The following is a 19659-nucleotide window of genomic DNA, read 5'->3' on the forward strand; positions in this document are numbered from 1 at the left end:
GTAGAATAGTAGTGTGTTACTGGCAAAGATTTGGTTAATTTTCAGTTATGTGGTAGTGAGTTTGTGTTGTATTATATAGTTACCATTATTCAGGTTTTTCCTCCCATTACAATCCTAAGTGGGATACAACAAAGCTCAAACATGTCATTAGGTGTAGGAGGGTGAAGCTATAATTGGACACATCTGACCTCAGTGGCTGTAATAGTAATTAATAAATGCATGTTTTTAACCAGCCTGTGATACATTTTGTTGTTTGGTTTCCAAAGGACCTGGGAATACTAAGGTGCCAAAATCGACAGCAGTGCCTCCAGGACCTCCGGTGTATTTGGATCTGGTGTACATTCCCAACCACAGCAATAGCAAGAATGTCGATGTTGAGTTTTTTAAGAGGGTGCGGTCATCCTACTATGTGGTGAGCGGGAACGATTCTGCAGCCGAGGAGCCAAGCAGGGCTGTTCTGGACTCCCTGCTGGAGGGCAAGGCGCAGTGGGAGAGTAACATGCAGGTAGGCTCTTCACTAGTATCTCTACCTGGATATGTAACCTTCTCTGGGAAGCCACTACAGGAAGCCAGAGTGCCTCTGGAGTGGATGGCAGCTGCTGGGGAATGGAGTCCCCAGGCTGGCCAACTTGCTTCACTGATGATGCGAAAGGACACCCGAGTGAAGGACAGAGCTGCACCACACTCAGCCGCTCCCCCGTTTCTGGCCCTTCTGACCTGTTCCTGGTGAATAAAACAGTTGGGAGCTGCTTTACAGGGCCATTTGGCTGTTTCAAATTGTTACTGTACCATATATGATCCAAGTTTGGAAACGTTGCAGTTTGTAAGTAGGAAAGAAAAGTGAATATTTCAAGGTTTATATGATAATCATGTACACCTGGAAACTTCATGTGCCTTTCCATCATGACCAATAAATAAACAAAATATTTGGCCATAATCTGAAGACATATCAGTGCAGACTACAGACTGCTACTTCTCTGGAAAGTTGCATCTCAGCACCTTACAAAACCAAGGTTTTATTTTGATAAACTACTTCTTTGCAGTCATATTACCTTACCTAGGTGTTTATTTTTTTCTTTTTATCTGTCCATTTATTCAAGTATTTATTGCATAAATACCTACTCTTTCCAAAAGGGAAACATACTTGTTCGCTGGGGCTTCTTACAAAGCTGTTTTTCTTATCAGCTCTTTCTGTTGTCTGTTCCTCAGGACTTCTCCTGTTTTGTGTTGCAGGTAACCTTAATCCCCACCCATGACTCGGAAGTAATGAGGGAATGGTACCAAGAGACCCATGAGAAACAGCAGGACCTCAACATCATGGTTTTGGCAAGCAGCAGCACTGTTGTTATGCAAGATGAATCTTTTCCTGCATGCAAGATTGAACTGTAAGGATGAGACCATACACCACAAGATTAAACTTTGTTTCGAGAAATTCTTCAGTTTGAAAACACCTTTTCTAAAAATTCAACCCATCTCTTTCAACTGCTGAACTATATACCTGCCAAATGCTATACTGTGTCACAGTGATGCAAGTCACTAATATTTTTCAGTCTTTGCTGATTGCTAAGGGGAATAACATTATTCCCATAGTAAGGTTCAAATTACTACGAAAATACAGATCCAGTTTCATCTCTGCTGAACGTTTGGAAACCATGCACTAGCAACCCCAACTGACCTCTGCCAGGTAGAGGCATTTGCCCTCTAAAGAAACACAAAGAGAGAGAAAGAGAGAGAGGGGTAGGAGGAGAAAGTAATAAATAATTAGTTCTGCATTAGTCTTATGGCAATAGATGTATCGCTTACTGCAGTCTGCTTATGCTCTCACATGAAAAGAAACTTTTAAATTTGTATCAATCTGAGCTATCGCAAAGGGGATAATTTTTACAGAATTAAGGTAGCTGGAAAATAAAAAGAAATAAAACATGGCTAGGAAGGGATGTACAAGCTAAACACTCATCAGCAGTTTTCCACTTTAATTTGAACTCTGCATACTGACATACCATAACGATCATAGGCCAAATATGCACGTAGTCTGCACCCCATCCAGAAGTCTAAAACCTTTCTTTCAACATGCAGAATTGTTGGTCTAAGGCATGCTCCCAGTGAAAGTCCACTCATTCCAGCCAGAACTGACCAGTCCACATGCTTGAACACCCATGTCCACTGTCAATTAACTGAAGCAAAATACCAAAGCAGTCGGGAGGACATACAGTAGACAATTTGCCTTAGAAAGTGACTTGAATGTACAAAGAAACTTGATGCACTTATTTTTTAATGTTGAGACAGCAAATTTATAGAACATCTGTGTAGGATCATAGTTACACCAGTAAAGAAGTGTGAGTGTGCATGTGTGGTACGAGAAATCTATCTGACTGGTCAAATGGCTTGGTGCTATGAATTATATATGTTAATTATGTGAACACTTCATTGATGCACCTGGACAACTCAACAAGGCAAGATGAGCATTTTTTTGAAAGCTTCTTTTGTACTGTGGAAGCAAGATTGAAGGGGTGTCCAGTATCAGAGTTACAAAACTTAGTGAAACATTCAGAATGATTAAAAAGGTTACCTGCAAGCCTGTACAGTATTCAACCTTCCTTTGTCTTACCTTATTTTATTTGTTTAATTTAAAAGTGAATATGGGAACAAATGTACAGAAACCTTTTTTTTTAGTGCTGTGTGAACTTTTAATAGATGAATTTTTAACAAACATTTTCATTTACAGGAAAAAGCAAAGAAAAATTTTTCAGGTGAAGGCAGTTTTTTTAGTAGTTTTGTAAGATAAATGAATAATATTGTTTAAGGTTCTAGTGAGAATGGATATTGAGGTAAGATTTATTGAAAACAGTCAACTGCCAATACCTTTTGGGGGGTGGGGGGATGGAAGGGCACCCTGGTGGTAAAATAAATCTATTGCTGATGACAGAAAATGGGATTTGAAAAGTTGATTGCCTAATACTTACAAGGGTGTAACCTACATTCTCAATCCTTGCAAGACATTGAAAAAAGATAGAATAAGCAATAAGCTAAAATAAGTCACCCTTTCTTTTCCCCCTTCCCTTCCCTTCCCTTCCCTTCCCTTCCCTTCCCTTCCCTTCCCTTCCCTTCCCTTCCCTTCCCTTCCCTTCCCTTCCCTTCCCTTCCCTTCCCTTCCCTTCCCTTCCCTTCCCTTCCCTTCCCTTCCCTTCCCTTCCCTTCCCTTCCCTTCCCTTCCCTTCCCTTCCCTTCCCTTCCCTTCCCTTCCCTTCCCTTCCCTTCCCTTCCCCTCTTTCTTTTCCTTCCCTCTTTCTTTTCCTTCTCTAGACTTGCAGAGGACTGTTCTGTGATTAAAGACAGTTAGGATTTTTTAGTCTCAGAAGTCTTACCCCAATTTAAAAAAAATTGTCAGATTGTAGAATGTTTGCAAATCTGAAGTTAAAGAAGGTGTAAAGGCCTCCAGAATGGAGATATGTGCTGGTCTGTATGATTCACAATTATGTCTGGTATTAAGTTTCACAATGTAGTGAACTATGACCTCATTTTATTTTCTTTACTTATAATTTATTTCAATTTTACATTGTTAGGATATTTTTGTTTAATAGGTATATGTTTGCACTCCTAATTTTTATGAGTTTCTTTTTTTATACTGCTTTAGGGTCCTTTAAATGTGGGCTCCTGAGGCCCATTTAATGCTGTGAATTACTGTTTGTCAGTTGTTGGGGGTTTTCATTTATTTTTAATGCCTTCTCTTTTTTAGGTATCTCTAGAAATGCTGTTTTATTTATTGCTATACCTTTTAAGTTTTTAAGAGTAACTCAGAATGACTATGGCACAAAAGGCAGATGGAAATGTATTGTGAAGACAAGCATGTTTGCTGGGCTCATAATCATTCACTTAAAATTGCTTTTGTAATACGTAGTCTACAAAGTTATAGGCAAATGTTTGGCAGAATAGTTGTACCATTTCTACAATTCTTTCTGCTTTGTCTACTTTCTTATATAGGTCAGATTTAAAACTTTTTGAGTGGGTGGGAACAGATTTTCTGATTTTCTGACAGTATCTGAAATGGTTTGTATCTCTGCTTTGGTAGAAAATCTGTTTTAAGTACAGCAGTGGTCCTGAGACTAATCTCACTTACGGCACTTGCTCCTGTGAATCAGAAGCAATTTCACTAGAGTCAGAGAAGTTACAGTCATTTGGTCCTACTGTAAATGAAATTGGAATCAGGCCTTAAGTCTCCCCAAGCAAGTTTGTGATGGCTCAAGCATTTGTTTTACTTTAAAAATACTACTACTAATAATTAGACAGTTACAGCTGATCTTAAAATGTACATTCGCTTTTTTGCTGCTACAAGAATATTAAAACCCCAGCCTGGCTATTCTGTGGTATTGTAATGCCTGTTCCATCCATTCCCTTTCAAATGGCAATGGTGCCTGGGTGCAACACAGCAATGAACTCCTCCATTAGCTCCTCTTGCCCTTAATGTCTTTCCTGCCTGTGGAACTAATCTAACTGTGCTAGTCCTAGTACTACACAATTAGTTTAGTGTAACAGTCATCAAAATGTACCGTGTACATTAACGATGAGTGCTGTTGATCAGCACAGATTTCTAGGAGCATGGTTTGTTATTGATTACTCTAATTATAAAGATTCAATATCTGAGTGTAAAAGACACTCCATTTAAATGATGGTAGTACCCATAACAGCATCCCCAGTCATGATCTTTATGCTATTACTGTACTGCTTCATATAATTCAATGAAGAATTAACTTTGGAGATCCCACCCCACTCCTGAACTTGGACAGGGCCTCTCTTGCATGCCTTTTCAAAGTCCTGTGGTGGGCCTGACTTCATTGACCTCTATTTTCACTCCATCTTTCATAGAAATCACTTTTGATTTTTTTTTTTTTTTTTTTACTTACTTTACATACTGTGGTGAATGGAGATAACTGTGTATATGAATGTCGGTTTTTTTAATTGTCTACGATAGCTTACGCATTTTAGGAGAGTTCCGGTACTCATTTACTAAGATTTAATCAATTTGTTAATTGAATTTTCAATCCCTCCCACCACAAGCGAGTCAGCTCCAAAGAGCGCTTACTGTGCATTTGGGACATTTCTGTCATACGCTTCTCTTTGTTCATCTGTCGCCAGAGGTTCTTGCTCAGTAATGATGTTTTGAGAGAAATAGTAATTTTGTTGGTCTGGATTTATTAGAAAAGGAAAAAGTATAATGTTTACACTTGAAAGAAACTGTAAGCTTTCATCTTTTCACTTAATAATTGAACAAAACACTAAAAGCAACTAGGAGTAAGCATTTCTTAGAATGCAATTATATTATTCACCTGGTTTAAAAATGTTTGCTATTTAAAATAAAAAAAAGAAAAAAAGTCTGTTTGTTGTGACTTTACAAAAAATCTAAAAAAATTAAGTAGCTAAATAAAACAATGGCATAAAAATATAGAAAGAAAAAAAAAAAAAAAAAAAAAAGAATTAAAAAAGCAGCTTCTCCTCACTAGACTAGCTAGAAGCTCCAGATGGCAGGAGCTACTTCTTCAAGACTGGGCTGTAATTGCAACCGTAAAAGAGGAAATCTGAAATGAGCTTTCACACATTTGCATGCAGCCATTATCTTCCAAACTAGGGAAAGAAACAGTCTTGTGGCTGGCTGAGAAGCACCTCACACACCTCCTCTCTCTTGTTCTGAATGGTGTTTGTGTCAGTCTGCAGCTGTGTATGGTATTATGTCTTATAATCCTGCATCACTTCTATTCTATCCAGTCATATCTAATGTAGAAAATTAGTTTCCAGTGAAAGTAATATGTAGTGCTTTTATGATATTTGTGTGCAATATCCCCTCTTCCATTGAGGATATTTGATGTAAAGGAAACAAACTCAGTTCCACAATAAAATACAAAAGTGGTAAAGTGGTGTTGACATGTTTCTTGTCTTTGTGTATGTATGTATTTTTAAGTTTTTCCTTTCCTTCAATCATAACTACCTACTATATGGGTTTTTTCTCAAAAGATCAATGACTATTTAAATGCTAGATAAGAACCAATTTCTATTTAGAAACTGGAAAATAAATGCAGAAGATGACTTTTATCTCTTGTGGTGTAAAACATTACCATGACGTACCATGACGTGGCTTCTTTCTGTTGTTCTCATTTCTGTATCCCTCGGCAGCATGAGAAAACACCTTATTTTCAGTAAGTACACTTTCAAGTCGCTGTGTCAGAGATGACACCCAATAAAGTGACATCAAACTGAGCCCACCCTGTTTTGGAAAAGAGGTCTTTTCCAAAGCTGTTGCTGTTTAACGAGAGTGCACAACTTGCCTTCTGTGGACATGAACCCTTCCTGACCACCACTGCCCAGTAATCCCAGTGAGAGGGGATAGAGTATCTGGGGAAACTCGGCTCTCGGTTTAGTTTTTTTACTTTATGAACATCAGACTTTTCCTCTACTGCTGTTAAAGGGACACTGTAAGATCAGGCTTTCTGCCTTTGTAGTTTTGCTTGCCACTGCAATGCCTGCTGTGGTGAGGTGCGGCAGTCAACGCTTACATATTTTAGCTTGGGGAGAAAGTATTGACATGAAAGCAGAAAAAGGGTGCGCAGCAGGGAGCAAGGGGTGCTCACCCCCAGGAGAAGCAGAGGCCCTGAAGGATTTCCTTCACCCTCAAACAGCAGTCTTTTTTTTTTTTGTGGGCTCTTACGCATCTCCAATGTCTTAAGGTTTCATTTTTAATTTCTAATGACATTAATAAATACTGTGCTTGGCTTGAATTGGGCTGAGCATGGTGAAGTAGATTAAAACAAAGACCAGATGAGGGGAGGCAACTGCTGCAGGTCTTATATCTCAAGTGATAATCCTGTGTATGTGTACATCAAGGTTTTTTGAACTGTTGTTGTAGAGTAGCTTGATGCTACTTAAAATATATTAAAATGACCGTGCAAAGCAGACCAGGTCAGCTTCAACCCCAATTATTCACCTGCAGCTGCAGGGTGAAGTTCTGGGTTTGCACAGGTGGGACCACCCATGGTACCTGTGGATAGGGGCAGGCCAGCCTGGTCTGTAGCATTTGGCCTGCTGTTTCCATATGCCAGATGAAAGCTCCTTTCTTCAACACAGCTGCTGAGGAGGAGAAATTTTATTTCCACTAGTGTTGTTAATGAACAAATTCAGTCAGCTTATGAACTATTTAAGATGGCATGGGAAAAATCACATGTCCCTCAGACCTTTTTGGTCCATCTAAAATAAGGGATCTGTCTTGTGGCATCTGAGACCTAGAGACTCTTTAGTACTAATTTCTAGTGTTCTGTGGTTGAGAGGAAATTGTAGCTTTTCATGGTTCCTAGGATGGGGTGAAAAGAGGTGTCCAGGGGTCTCTTGAGTAATAGCCATAGTGACACCTCATAGATTCAGCTCGTTCCCAGCACTGCAGAAAACCTCCTTGACTTCCTAAAGGGTGTCTCTGGGCATGTGGTACTTCTGCTACATGAGCATTGCCCATGTCCTTCACTCAGCAAACTGTTTTTGACCTCTGTCTACTGTTGTAGTCCCTACTATCATCTCCCACAGACACAATCAGTCCACACTCACATGCAGGCCCTAGGGCATTGTCCTCTGCTGTGCTGTGTGTGCTTCCTTCAGATTCAGCCCAAAACCACCAGGGGCTGAGCAATGCCGAGTGCCCTCAGCTTACCAGGGGATTTGCTGGTTTTCCACCGCATGCTCAGCATCATTTCCACCAGAAATTAAATACTTACGAGAACTAAAGAACTAAATCAGCAAACACTGTAGCGTGTATGAGCTCTGTTTGCTGGTGATGTAGCTGCTTCTCTGCAGTTCAACACCTCCAGCGTTACCAGCCCCAGTGTGAATAGCTGGCAAGGCGGGGGTGGAGACTGACTGTGTATCTGCTGCCAGCTTCACTGCCAAAACAATTGCATGCCATGATTTACAGATCATACTGCAGCTTGGCCCATCACCTGTGCCTGTGAATTACAGAGAGGTTAAGTGAAATAGATGGAAATTATGTCCCAATACAGCCAAAGCTAAATATACATAGCAATATACACTGAAGTTACACCCTGTATACCTGTTAAGGTCCAGAAATTAATTTTGACTGAGCTTTTACAAACCTCATGTTATTTCAGCCCAGCTGTGTTACTTTCTCAGCTTGAAGAGTTGAAGGTAAACTGAGCCACTGAGCCACTTACATACTTAATATGAACCCCCCAGAGTACAAGTCAGTATTTCCAGGAAGAGTTTACAGTTTCCAAAGATGTAATTATAGCAGCAGTTACCATGTGTAACAACCAGAACAGGCTGGAAAGTTTCTTTCCCAATTCACTTAAGGGAGGAACTGTCAGGATTTGCAATGAACAAGATTTACTGAAAGCTGAATTTTGTCCTCATAATCTAATGTGCTCGTCAATGGGGCTCTAATGCTATTTCTGTGCCTGGGGCATCTGCAATTCAGAATGGGTTGAATGGACTTGAGTTTATCAGAAAGGTTTAAGAGCAGCAACAGAGTTAGTACTGTGCAATTGCTAGCAGAGTTCAGTGACAATTTGTGATCACTGAAAGATATATGTATTTCCATGGGGAGACTGACCCAGACTAGATGGTACAGTTTCCTATCACGTTCAGTATCTTAAATTACCCTTGAATTAATGTTTACTCACTAATTCTTGACTTATACTTCATTCTCCACAGTTTTATTTTGAAAGAGTCACTGTCAAGTTGTTTGTCACTTATGACAGCAGTAGTTTCTCTTCCTCAATCAAAGAGCCTTGTCCTCATCTCAACATTTTCTACCATTAAATTTCAGGGAAGGTAAATTTAACTTTACTTTCCATGAATGTGCTCAAATACTCACTTGAAATACATTTTTGAAGGTTCAGTTGTAGTTTCTACATGAACAGCCCCAGCAAAACCAGCAGCAGTACTTGCAGAATCAGATGCTGCTCAGTGGACCGCATCTTGCATCCCTCAAAGTCAAGGGTGCAACAATTCCCTGTTGTAACTATGACTTCAGCTTCCTGAGGAGGTGGGGAGAAAGAGGACACTTGCTAACCTGTGACCCAGGCTGTCTTCTGCCTGTCTCAGCTGCATGGTGACGGCTGCTCAGGTCAGAAACCCCCTTGCACCAGTCAAGCTTCATCTGCAGCTGGGGTAGGTCATTGTCCTGGTTCCACAGTTTTAGGGTGACCAGAAAGCCCTGGGACAGGCAGGCAAGCAACTGGGACAAGCCACTGGGGGAGGGAGCAGGTGCTTGAAGCTGTGGGAAGGTGCTCAATACCAGCGCTGTGTAGGTTAAAGCAGCATCTGACCAGGTCTGAGAGCAACTAGTAACCCTATCTTGGCAAGGTTGGGTGTTATCATAAATAGGCCCCAGCTGTGCAAGGCTTCAGGCAACATTTATTTGAGCTGCAAGGGAATAAATATGTAATTTTCCTTTTGTGAATAATGGATAATGATCTTCAGTGCTTTGCAGGTAGTGTTCTGCCAGTGACACTTGTGGGAGGAAGAGTTACATATTTGCTTGCCTAATCAGCAGTGCATTTGGCATCTGCCATGGATTTGAATTGGGAAGATGCTTTTTGAATTGAAAGGAAGAACTTTAACCTTTGAAATACTGGGGTTTTTTTCTCCTAATGGCAGCCAAATTCATGCCAACATATCAAACAGGCTTTGCATTTGTACTGGTTTCTGGGGGTTTTTTGGCAAGTATTGTTGAGAGAAGGGTCTCTCCCATGCCTGGGGAAACACAGGAGAGCTGTTAACACTGCCTACCATGTGCTAGTCTGGCAATGCTGGACCATAAGCTTTAGTGCAGGCAGGTATTATTTAGGTTGCTGGTCACCTCATTTGCATGCTCAGCTCAGTGACTGTGCATGCAAATGTATTGCTTCTAGCACTGAGATTCTCCTCTGCCTTTATTTATATAGACACCAAGATAACGAGTAGAGAAATTATTCAAAGACTTTCACGAAGAAAGATGCACTCCTGTGATTTAGAAATATACCAACAAGGGAAAAAACTGTAATAGCTTTAACGCAAATTGCAGCTGTAGTCACAAATGAAAACAGGACGTGAAGGTACATTTCTAGGAGAGGTGATCCAAAAAAAGGAGATTGTGTTACTATCAAGAAATATTTTGCCAGTCCCATCCACATACAGAAAGGTCTAGGCAGCTGTCTGAAACAGTGCAGCAAGGAGCAGCAACTTTTCAAAAAGCTTGAGAGTATCCTAGCGAGGAAGTGCTCAGTGGGTTGTGAGCTTGCATTGAATGAGTACCAGGATGCAGGACGGGATGAACTCAGAAGCTTTTTGTCTTTGTAGAGTACAGAAGTATTTATTTTTATATGCATATATACACACATCTACATACTTCCCTTCGCATCAAAGCTCACGTTTAAGCAGCAGCTGATCAAAAGCTGTTGTATGACTTCTCTGCCCTCCTTCTAAATGTGGCTAGCTGCATCACAGAGGGTGATAGCTATCACAGGAGTGCACACAAAGCTGTGAACATCCAGACAGAAGGGCTTTTGACTGCCTGGGACCCAGTTTCACTCCTAGGTGTTGGTACAAGTGTTCTTCAAACTTTTTTTTAAGAGTAATCCAGCAAGCAGCTGAAAAATAGGCTGTGTGCATAACATTATTTATGCAAGGTGGCAAACAGTCAAGTCTTACTTTTCCTGGAGTGGGAGGGAGAAAAGCACGTAAGTCAAGCTGAGTTACGTGATACTCTCTTGATTTTTCATCCTGCTGCATTTGTGGTGAACAGCTACCATCCCTGTCTCCCTTAGGAAGCTGAGCACATGCCTGAACAGTGTTGGTCTGTGAATTACCCCATCTCACAATTTGTCTTACTGTTGACCTTGCTCAAAGCTAGCAGGTAGGAAAAAGCACCAAGGAGGAGAGTACCTTCCTCCTTTCCCTCCAGCTTCTGTTGCTAATTCCTGTTTCCAACCTCCCCTTGAGACTGAGCTGTGTCCAGGGGCCTCAAACCTCAGGGTGCCCGAGTGTTTGGTACACTGGGCTGCTTGCTGTCCACAGAGCCGGGGCACTTTGCTGTCTGAGATGGGGGTGTGGGGCAAAGAGACATGGCCAGCCTCCTTGGAGCAGGGGAAGAAATAAATGTGAAACAATATACAGCAGGAACTCGAAGAGGATCAAGGGTGAGGTCAAAGGGGAAGCAGTGATAAGGACTGCTGCAGAATTCAAGAAGGTGCAGGTAGGCTTGTGGGAAACGTGATGATTTGCTAGGTGAGAAAACGTTGGGTTGGCAGAAGCTGGTTGATATTGAGTGAGAGAGTGGTGCGACCTGGGGTGGGGAGAAGCAAGACGGAGGCTAATGGACCATAGAGAAATACTCAGCTAGGGCACGAGAGAGAGGGAAGGGCCGTGGTGTGTAAGTGGCCCAGCTGGTGGAAGTGTCAGAAGTGGTTTCTCACACAGGATGATACTGAGGGGACAGATAAATGAGGGCTTGGCAAAACTTTTGGCTCCTTAAGCCACAAATGGTCTGGACCCTCTGCTGCAGTTCTTGGGTTTGGGGTCCTTTACTTGGCCCCAGGACTCTGCTTTGCTGCCTGCAAAGCATTTGGCAGGGAAACCCCACTCTCCCAAGGGCAGAGGGGAATATGGGAGATTCGGGTGAAGGCAGAGAAAGGTTGTAGGCTTTGGAGTAGACTAAAAGCATTCAAACCCACAGAGCCTGAAGTAAAGCAAGGAGGCAACCTGTAATATTAACAGGCTACTCTGAGCTTAGAGGATTTTCTTCTCCTATTGCTGTAATATTTAAGTCTAAATAAATGGAAAGGGGAGTTAGTTGTGGGGGAAGGGAAGCGTGCTCTGTGAGAGAGCGGCATGCATGGCAGCTGGCAGCTTGCTGGAGCTCAATTAGCATTAGCCTGGTGCATCTACCGAGGAGGGTGAGGGAGAGTGGAGGTGGGCCCAGATACAGGCTCCTTGTGCTGCCAAGAAACAGATGCTAACAAGAAACAAGAAGAAATGTGGCAGTGCCTGCTGTGGCCTAGCCAAATTGCTGTCTCATAAGCAACACGATCAGCAGCTGAAGTGGCTAGAGGCCATGTGTCAGCAAGGAAGGTCTTAAAACTGTGGTGGTATAGAGAAGATCCCAGAAGGGAGAGGTGGTGTCTGTAGAGACAAGCTGAGAAAGGAATCGGGATGCAGGAGTGATTGTAAACCTTTGGAGATACAGCCCATATTCTGACAGTGAAGAACTGAAGTATGTGGTCAGGGAAGGGATGCTTCATTCTCCCCTGGCTCGACTAAGAATGACTACCTCTTTAAAGCCACCAGTTTTAAGGAAATTGTCCTTAAGAGCATGTTTGGCCTCTCCTACTCTCCCTTAAGGCTGCCTAACTTCTAGTAATCAGAAAGCAGTTAGACCAAGAAAGAGGAAAAAGACTTCAGGAGACTTGAGAAAAGTTGCCCAAGAAAGTCCACTGCTGATTTAGTTAGTCAAGCCACAAAATCATCCACTTAACCTGGAGACATCACTCTCCTACTGCAGTATGGGAGAAACTATGGTACTTGCTGAAAAGACGAGGTGAAGGACCTCACGGTCAAGTTCTTGGATGTGAAAGAGCAATCAGGCTTTGAGTGCATTTGCTGGGAATAAGAGAGGTATTTGGTGCATGCTTTCCTACACTTCAAAGAAGTTCACTTTGCAGATTCACAGCCTGTTCTCACTGGATTTACAGCGAGTTTGTGATGTGAGCTTTACCACTGTAAGACTAGACAGGTGCATGATAAAACTGGAAATGTTTATCAGACCCTGTGGTGAAGCACAGTGAGACAACACGTGTTGCCATAACAAGCAGCAATACAGCAGGTCTGTTGCTAGGGTGTTCCTGTTTTCAAGGAACTTGCCCTGCCATGAGTTGCATAAAGTCGCTGGCTGCAGCTGATGAGATTCAGCGATGACAGGGAATGTAAGCAGGGATGGATGCTGATGCATTCCACAAGCAATGCACTAAGATCCTTTCCTCCCTTGCTGTTTCCTTGTGCCAAAAGCCAAATTGTTTTACCAATCTGAAGAATGGGGCATGCGACCACATACACAGCTAAGACAAGAAGAGAATTAGGTCAAAACCCCCATGGAACAGCACCCAGAATATAAAAAGAAACTGCACTGCAGTTGAGGCTCCTGGGTGTGTGCCAAGGTGATTGTGCGTGTTTCTCTACTGACCTTAAAAATGGAGCAGAGCAGCACTAGTAAAGTCAGAAATTTCTAACTTCCTTACAGGGAAGGCACATCTGACTGCCTGTACAAGTGCTAACTCACTAGGCTGAAATACTTTAAAAGTAGTTTTAAAACCGGTCTAAAGTTAGGCTCCCAATTCCATATATAGTAGCCTGAATTTTCCAGACGGGTTGAGAAAGAAAAAAGCAATCAGTATACATTAATCCTCTTAGTGTCTGAAGTTCAGAGTAACCAAGGCATTCTTTCCTGTGACAAACCCCTACTGAAACAACTTGTGTTTGAAATTCTTCCCTCTTCTTTTGTTCCTTCCACCGTCTACACCTTTCATCACAGGCAAGGTTCTTCTTATGCCTTTGTTTCTTTGTGTTGTCTCCATCCCACCCACTGCCTGGCTCATGGCAGGAGGAAAATGTATCATATACCGGGTGAAGACTTCTAAACCACACATGCTTTACTTCAGCAAACAGGCAAAATGGGAAAAGTTTAATTTGCATATAGGAGTCACATATAGTCACGCTTGCAGCAGGATTGAAGTGAAATATTAATAATGGTGAGCATTTCAGTTCAATGACAGAGGAATGCGTACCACTACAGTAGTCTTTGAGTTCCAGTGCTAAGCAGATGCTTCAGCTAGCTTCCTAGCTTCCATTTCCTGCTTAGCCTTTTCTCTCATTTCCCTTTCTCTCTCAATGAGAAGTGCTTGTTCTTGTTCCCACTCCTTTAGCTTCTGCTCATGTTTTGCAATATCTTCCACTTCACATGCTGGCAGCTTTTCCTTGACAAGTTGGGTGGTCAGGGTTAACAGGCTTTCAGATTCAACCTTGTCAAGTGAATGCAGCTTAGAGCACAGCTCCTGTCATAAAAAGGGAATCGGTGGGGAGTGAGAATGAGAGAGCCAGTCAGTCACAAAATAGTCAGCCACAAAATACGTCACTATTAACAACCAATACATCGCTGTTTGAATCTAACTATTAGGCAGGCCATACAGACAAAGTGTTTCAACTGTAGTAGCTGGTACCATTTTTTGAAATTCTAACCTCTAGAATAATTTTTTTGAGCAATAAATCTAAAACAATGAAGTTTCATTTTTATTAACCATTGAAATTATCTTTATTTTTCCAAGTTCAGTTATCTGGTATTAACAAAGATCAGCTGACCAGTCAACTATAATAAATATAATCTAAACACCTTACCTCAAAACCAATTGAACAATTCGCTCCACACTGCCTGCATTAGTATCCCTCTCAACAGATGCACATCACTTTAAATGCTCTCTTGCTTATGGCATACTAAGTAACTCCCATGATTTTTCTTCCCAACAGTTACTGTGATTTGATGCTTGACTATGTTTACACAGACTGTACAATAGCACTAAAGCAAGGGATATTTTTTTCAAGGATATTCTACACTGAAACTAAGAGCAGAGCTTCAGTAAGAAACTGTGCAGTATTTCTTTCTTGAGCTTTACTTATCTAGATTTCATGCAGCATAAAAATGTTAATTCACTTAAGATGATGAATCATCCAGTGATACTATTTCTGGCTTTCTGGAATCTTTAGCCTGATGGCTCACTAACAATCTGATTAATTGCCTTAAAAGTGCAGATACACAACCAAGGAGGAGTCTCCTAGAGGAGAAAGATGACAGATTCACTGGCACTGGCAGATTCTTTACCCCTTGCTCACTCATTAGATAGCAACACATTTTCCTGACTCTTCTTTTAAATAGAACATTTCACTGAGCCCAACACTTGCAGAAATGTTTAAAGTAAGTACGTGTCCTAAAGAAAGGTAAGGTACATCCATGCTGCTTTCCCAGGCCCTCTGAATAAAGCCTATTGTTTTGCCTTGCAGGATGATGGAAAGAAGATATGGGGATCATTCACCTCCAAACAAAATGGCAATTCTGGGGCCATGCAGATATCCGGACTTCTACTTCCATTTATGACTGGAAGGTTATGCACTATGCTGCGGGCACACAGTGTTCCTCTGACCCAAACCCACACTGGCAATAACCTGCAAAGGCACTGCCCCTCAGCTCCTGTCTTGAGGCTCTGCCTTGTTCTTATGCAGGAAACTCTGATATCCCCTCTGAGGCCTCTCTACTTCTCTCTGCCTCAGCCAACACAACTACTGGCTTTGCTGTGTTTTGCCAGACCCTTGAAGGTTTGAACTGGACAGAGAGCAGACAGACTTTTTGAAATGCTATGCATGTAGGTCTGAGAGGCTTGGGTATTTGGCTGTTTGACTTCTCATTTTATGATGAAAAATGAAAACAAACCCAATGCTAATGGTCTAAAACAATACTCGGTAATATTTAGAAGTATTCATCTGTTTTGTTTGAGATGTCAGTATGGATACAATGCATCAGTGAGAAACATGAAGAGACCATACAGCTTGGGTCTGGGGAAGGAACCTGACAACTATACGCATGTTTACAGATTAGATATTCAGTTTAAACATAACTGGTTTAGATCCTTCAGACTCTCTCTACTAAGCACTACCAAGGATGTACTGAAAAAGGGGTTTATGCACTGAAACTAAGCAGTATGAAATTGAACTACAGAAAGGCACAAACTGGAAACTAGCAGGACTCCTCTCCTAAGCCACTGCTGGTATCACTGAACTCCTGGGATCTTCCCTGCTCTGCCGAGACACATTAGTGAAACTAGTTTAGGAAAGCAGCAGGCTCTATGTCCTGCAGGTACTAAAAGGGCACATTCTTAAGCAGCTAAATCATTGATTTTTATAAGCAGTCTCCAGAGCTCTGCATGCAGACAGTTAGAGAAGGAGCGCTGCTTTTAGAGAGGGTGTTGCCAACATTTATGTGACTAATGCTTGCCCACTGATCATTGACACAGACGGAAGGAATTGCCTGAGGAACACTGTGAGCCTCAGCATATGAGGCCTGAGAACAGGTAATTACAACATGAATGACAGTGTCAGACAGAGAGTCTAAGTTACAGCTCTAACGGCTTTACCTGGGAAGAGCTAAATGCCCTCAAGTCCTGTTTGTTTTAGTGGAAGCGAAGGATGTGCTGCTTCTCACACACAGTATCTGTTAGGCTGACATGGCTTTTTCAGGTACTTTCACAAATCGTTGTTCTGAAGGTTGGTATGAGACATGAAGTCCAAGTATGTGTATAAAAGCCATGCAGAACAAGCTACAGTTCTAGACAGGAACTGTATGTCTGCAGCGAATCCACACGCTTTTCCTCACATAGCCAGGTGTATGATTTGTGAAAGAACTGAGCAAGCAGGAGACATAGGCAATTGTTTTTGAGCTCAAGGTGAAAGACTGTGCCATGCTGGCTAATGCAGGACTGGATAAAGCACAAAGTGTTTTCAGCAGCAGAAGTGCAAATCCTGTGTTGGGTTTACATCACATGAGGGGCAGATGATCTGTACTGGGACAGCAGCTGTGAATGCCAACATCACCAGGTTGCTTCAGAGCTGCCACCCTCCCTCAAGCTTGTATGGAATTCTAGTGAACTTCTCTGCTCTGTGAACTATGCACACAAGTGTCCAGGGGTTCAGCTGGGAAGACTGGCTGGTGCTGGCCTAATGGATTTGAGAGAAGAGTCTGAGAGCTCTTTCAGGCTCAGCTGAAATGGCATTCTGACTTGAGAGTTCATTTTCTCATCCAGACAACCAGAAATTGTGGGTTATTTACATATAAATTACTGTTGGATGCCTAGACTTCAGGAGGGCTATGCCTTTCTTATAGTCAGACTCTTCTGGCGAGAGCTTAGAGCTAAGCGTTGGGACTGCAGTTTGTTGGCTCAAGTCAGGGCACTCACTGCCACACTAGGGAATGCCGGAACTGGGGTTAATTATGGAACTTGTGGAAAGGTTGAGGTGAGAAGAAAACTACCCTCTTAGCATTAAACTGTCCCCAATTTGACATCTAGGCCTTGTTTTGAGCAAACTGCATAATTTTCTTCAAGGTTAGACAACAGCTAGACAATGACAGACTCATAAAAATGTCTCACTCCCTCCTTCAAAGGGCACTTGTGTTTACCTAATTCACTGTAATTCATCCAGGCATTAATTATCACATGCTGAGCACCCACTGATTCCCAAAAACTTTTAATTAAAGTTCTAAGTGTCTACAAAGCAATTTTAGTATCTAAAGATTAGTGGCAAATAATTTATGTAAATAAAAATTAAAGAAAGCAAAGGTGTGTGTATGTGAGGTGAAACCATTGGATACTAGTCTTTTAACTTCTGAAATTTCTTTAGAACAACAATGGTCTGTATCCAGAGTAACTGTCCAAGGTCATGAGAGCGACAATGAAAAGTGATGGGCTATGGAAAGAGTATGGCTCCTGGAACTATAAGCCAGATTAGTTTCAACCTGGGATATTTGATTTTTACCACAGCACAAATCAGAGATGATAAAATAAAATGAACTCATTATATAGCTATGAGATCAAATAAAATGCACTCATTATATAGCTGTGCCCTAATGAACAACTGTTAGTGTTTCATATTGTTATCATCAGCATGATGACCTAAAGATAAAAAGGAGGCAATATAGGCCTTACTTAATTCCCCAGACTGAAAGTACAGGATGCAATGTTCCTATTTAATCAACACAAATGGACAATAAATTCAGGAAGGTCTCATGCCTATTACAATTTATTTTAATGAGCAAGAGCCCACACAAGGTCAGATAATGGATCTCTAATGACATACCACTTTCGCAAACAGGATTGGATTTATCATTTTGATGTATGAAAACTGAAGATAAAATCCCAGCAGACAAAAGACAAGTGGCCTTGAGCATTTATGTCTTTGTAAGCTGCTGCTTCCTGTTTGAAGAATTGAAAATACAAGGTGACATCAGTTTCAAAAATGACAGGTAGGACCCCTGATGCCCTGAAGGGGTCTCAGTCTACTAGCCATAATAAGTCAGAATATGTATTTTCTAGTATATATTATGGAGATCTCCTACAGCTTAGAATATTTAGATAAAAGAAACCCTCTTACCTTGAATCGGCTGTAATACTCAGGTGCTTTAGACTGCTCTGTTTCTTCTGATTCTGCACACTGTGACTTCTGCTCTAATTCCTTGACTTCAGCTGATTCTGGACCAGGTTTTGCTTCAAGGACAGACTGGAAAATGGTCTCTAGAGCATCAATCTGAACAATCACATTTGTCTTTGTTAGCATAAATAGTTTAGAAATATAATCGGAGTAACACTGCTGTCACGTTTACAAACAACTTCATCAGTTACAATGTATTTTGAGATGACTTCTGTGTATAATAAAAAGAAAACCAAATTCTTAAAGGAAATGGGACTTATTCTTGGAAGAATTTTATACTGTACTTTTGGACCTTTGAGGTTGGACATTAAATCTCTGCAACAGAACAACTCCACCAATACCTGCCAACAGTAAAACTCCCCATGACTCAGATGCTGACTGGTATTTGCAGAGCTGTCAGGCATTAGGCTAATGTCTCCTCTTGGCCTGATATCTGGCCATAAATACTAATGCTGAATGGTAGTCACAGTGATAACAGCACTAGCATGATACACAATCACAGATACATATAAATAAGGTATTATTATGGAACGTTTGACCAATATAATCTCTAACAGATCATCTCAATACCTCTTTGGTGAAAAGAAGCAGGGAAATCACCTGTTCAGCAACAGGAACATTCATTCTTATCATTAGTTTGATAATTTAACAGGAAAAATGGTAATGTAGGCATATAATATATTGGTATAGGTGTATTTTTAATCTGTGACACCTCTGTTCTCTTCATGCTTTTGTCTTTTGAGGTAGTAAGAGAACCATCCTCTCCTAATCTAATTGCAGTTGTATCAAATGAACACATTAGCTTCACTAAGGGACTTGGTAAATCATTTCTGTATGTATTATTGATACAAAACATGGAACTGCTATATGGATGATGCTGCTGTTTTGGGAAAAAACATAATCTCCATAACTGGAATTATTGGATGCAGGTTGCCTGCATTTTAAAGTTCAGCTTTCACAAATGCAAAGAGCTGTTATCCTTTCATGAATCCTAATTCTGAATGTTTATCAGTAGGATGAAATAACTCTCTGTAACCTTTGAATCTGTGATGTTTTCTCCAAGCAAAAGGGATTTTGATACTTATGGTTTCATCTTCCTAGCATACAATGCTAAAGGAATATAACTTGCTAAAGGAATATATGCTTGCTAAAGGCCAAGTATATAACGCTAAAGGAATAAAAGTTAGTCTTATTCAAAATAACATTCTTGACACTGAAATGTAATCTTTAAACTAGCAGTACATCAGAAAGACAGGATGAAGTAAGCAGTAAAATAATAACTGTGCTTCAAAATACACTCATTAAGAGACTTTCTCAGACAACGGAAAAAATCAAAACTTGTCTTGCTTGTTCACAGCTAACAACATAGTGCAATACTAAAACAGT

At 41.1% G+C, this 19659-nt stretch overlaps 2 protein-coding genes across 4 annotated transcripts in view; one reads left to right on the plus strand and one right to left on the minus strand.

The window, feature by feature from the left end:
• Positions 1 to 3130, plus strand: part of MAP1B (microtubule associated protein 1B) — a 72338-nt gene extending 69208 nt beyond the window's left edge. The window contains exons 6-7 of the mRNA XM_049794522.1: positions 267 to 505; positions 1234 to 3130. Coding sequence (XP_049650479.1) covers positions 267 to 505; positions 1234 to 1389 — 395 coding nt within the window. The 3' untranslated portion in view covers positions 1390 to 3130. The remainder of the gene's footprint in view (positions 1 to 266; positions 506 to 1233) is intronic.
• A 2665-nt stretch (positions 3131 to 5795) lies between these two features.
• MRPS27 (mitochondrial ribosomal protein S27) overlaps positions 5796 to 19659 on the minus strand; it is a 55826-nt gene continuing 41962 nt past the window's right edge. Inside the window, exons 10-12 of one of the 3 annotated variants that reach the window (XM_049794525.1) lie at positions 18217 to 18369; positions 13812 to 14078; positions 5796 to 7979 (exon numbers count right to left, since the gene is read on the minus strand). In XM_049794525.1, coding sequence (XP_049650482.1) covers positions 13839 to 14078; positions 18217 to 18369 — 393 coding nt within the window. In that variant the 3' untranslated portion in view covers positions 5796 to 7979; positions 13812 to 13838. Of the gene's footprint in view, positions 7980 to 13675; positions 14079 to 17932; positions 18039 to 18216; positions 18370 to 19659 lie in introns of those variants that run through there. The other 2 variants (XM_049794524.1, XM_049794526.1) reach the window with 2 other exon arrangements.

Source organism: Accipiter gentilis, chromosome Z (genome assembly GCF_929443795.1).
Source record: "Accipiter gentilis chromosome Z, bAccGen1.1, whole genome shotgun sequence".
Taxonomy (NCBI): domain Eukaryota; kingdom Metazoa; phylum Chordata; class Aves; order Accipitriformes; family Accipitridae; genus Astur; species Astur gentilis.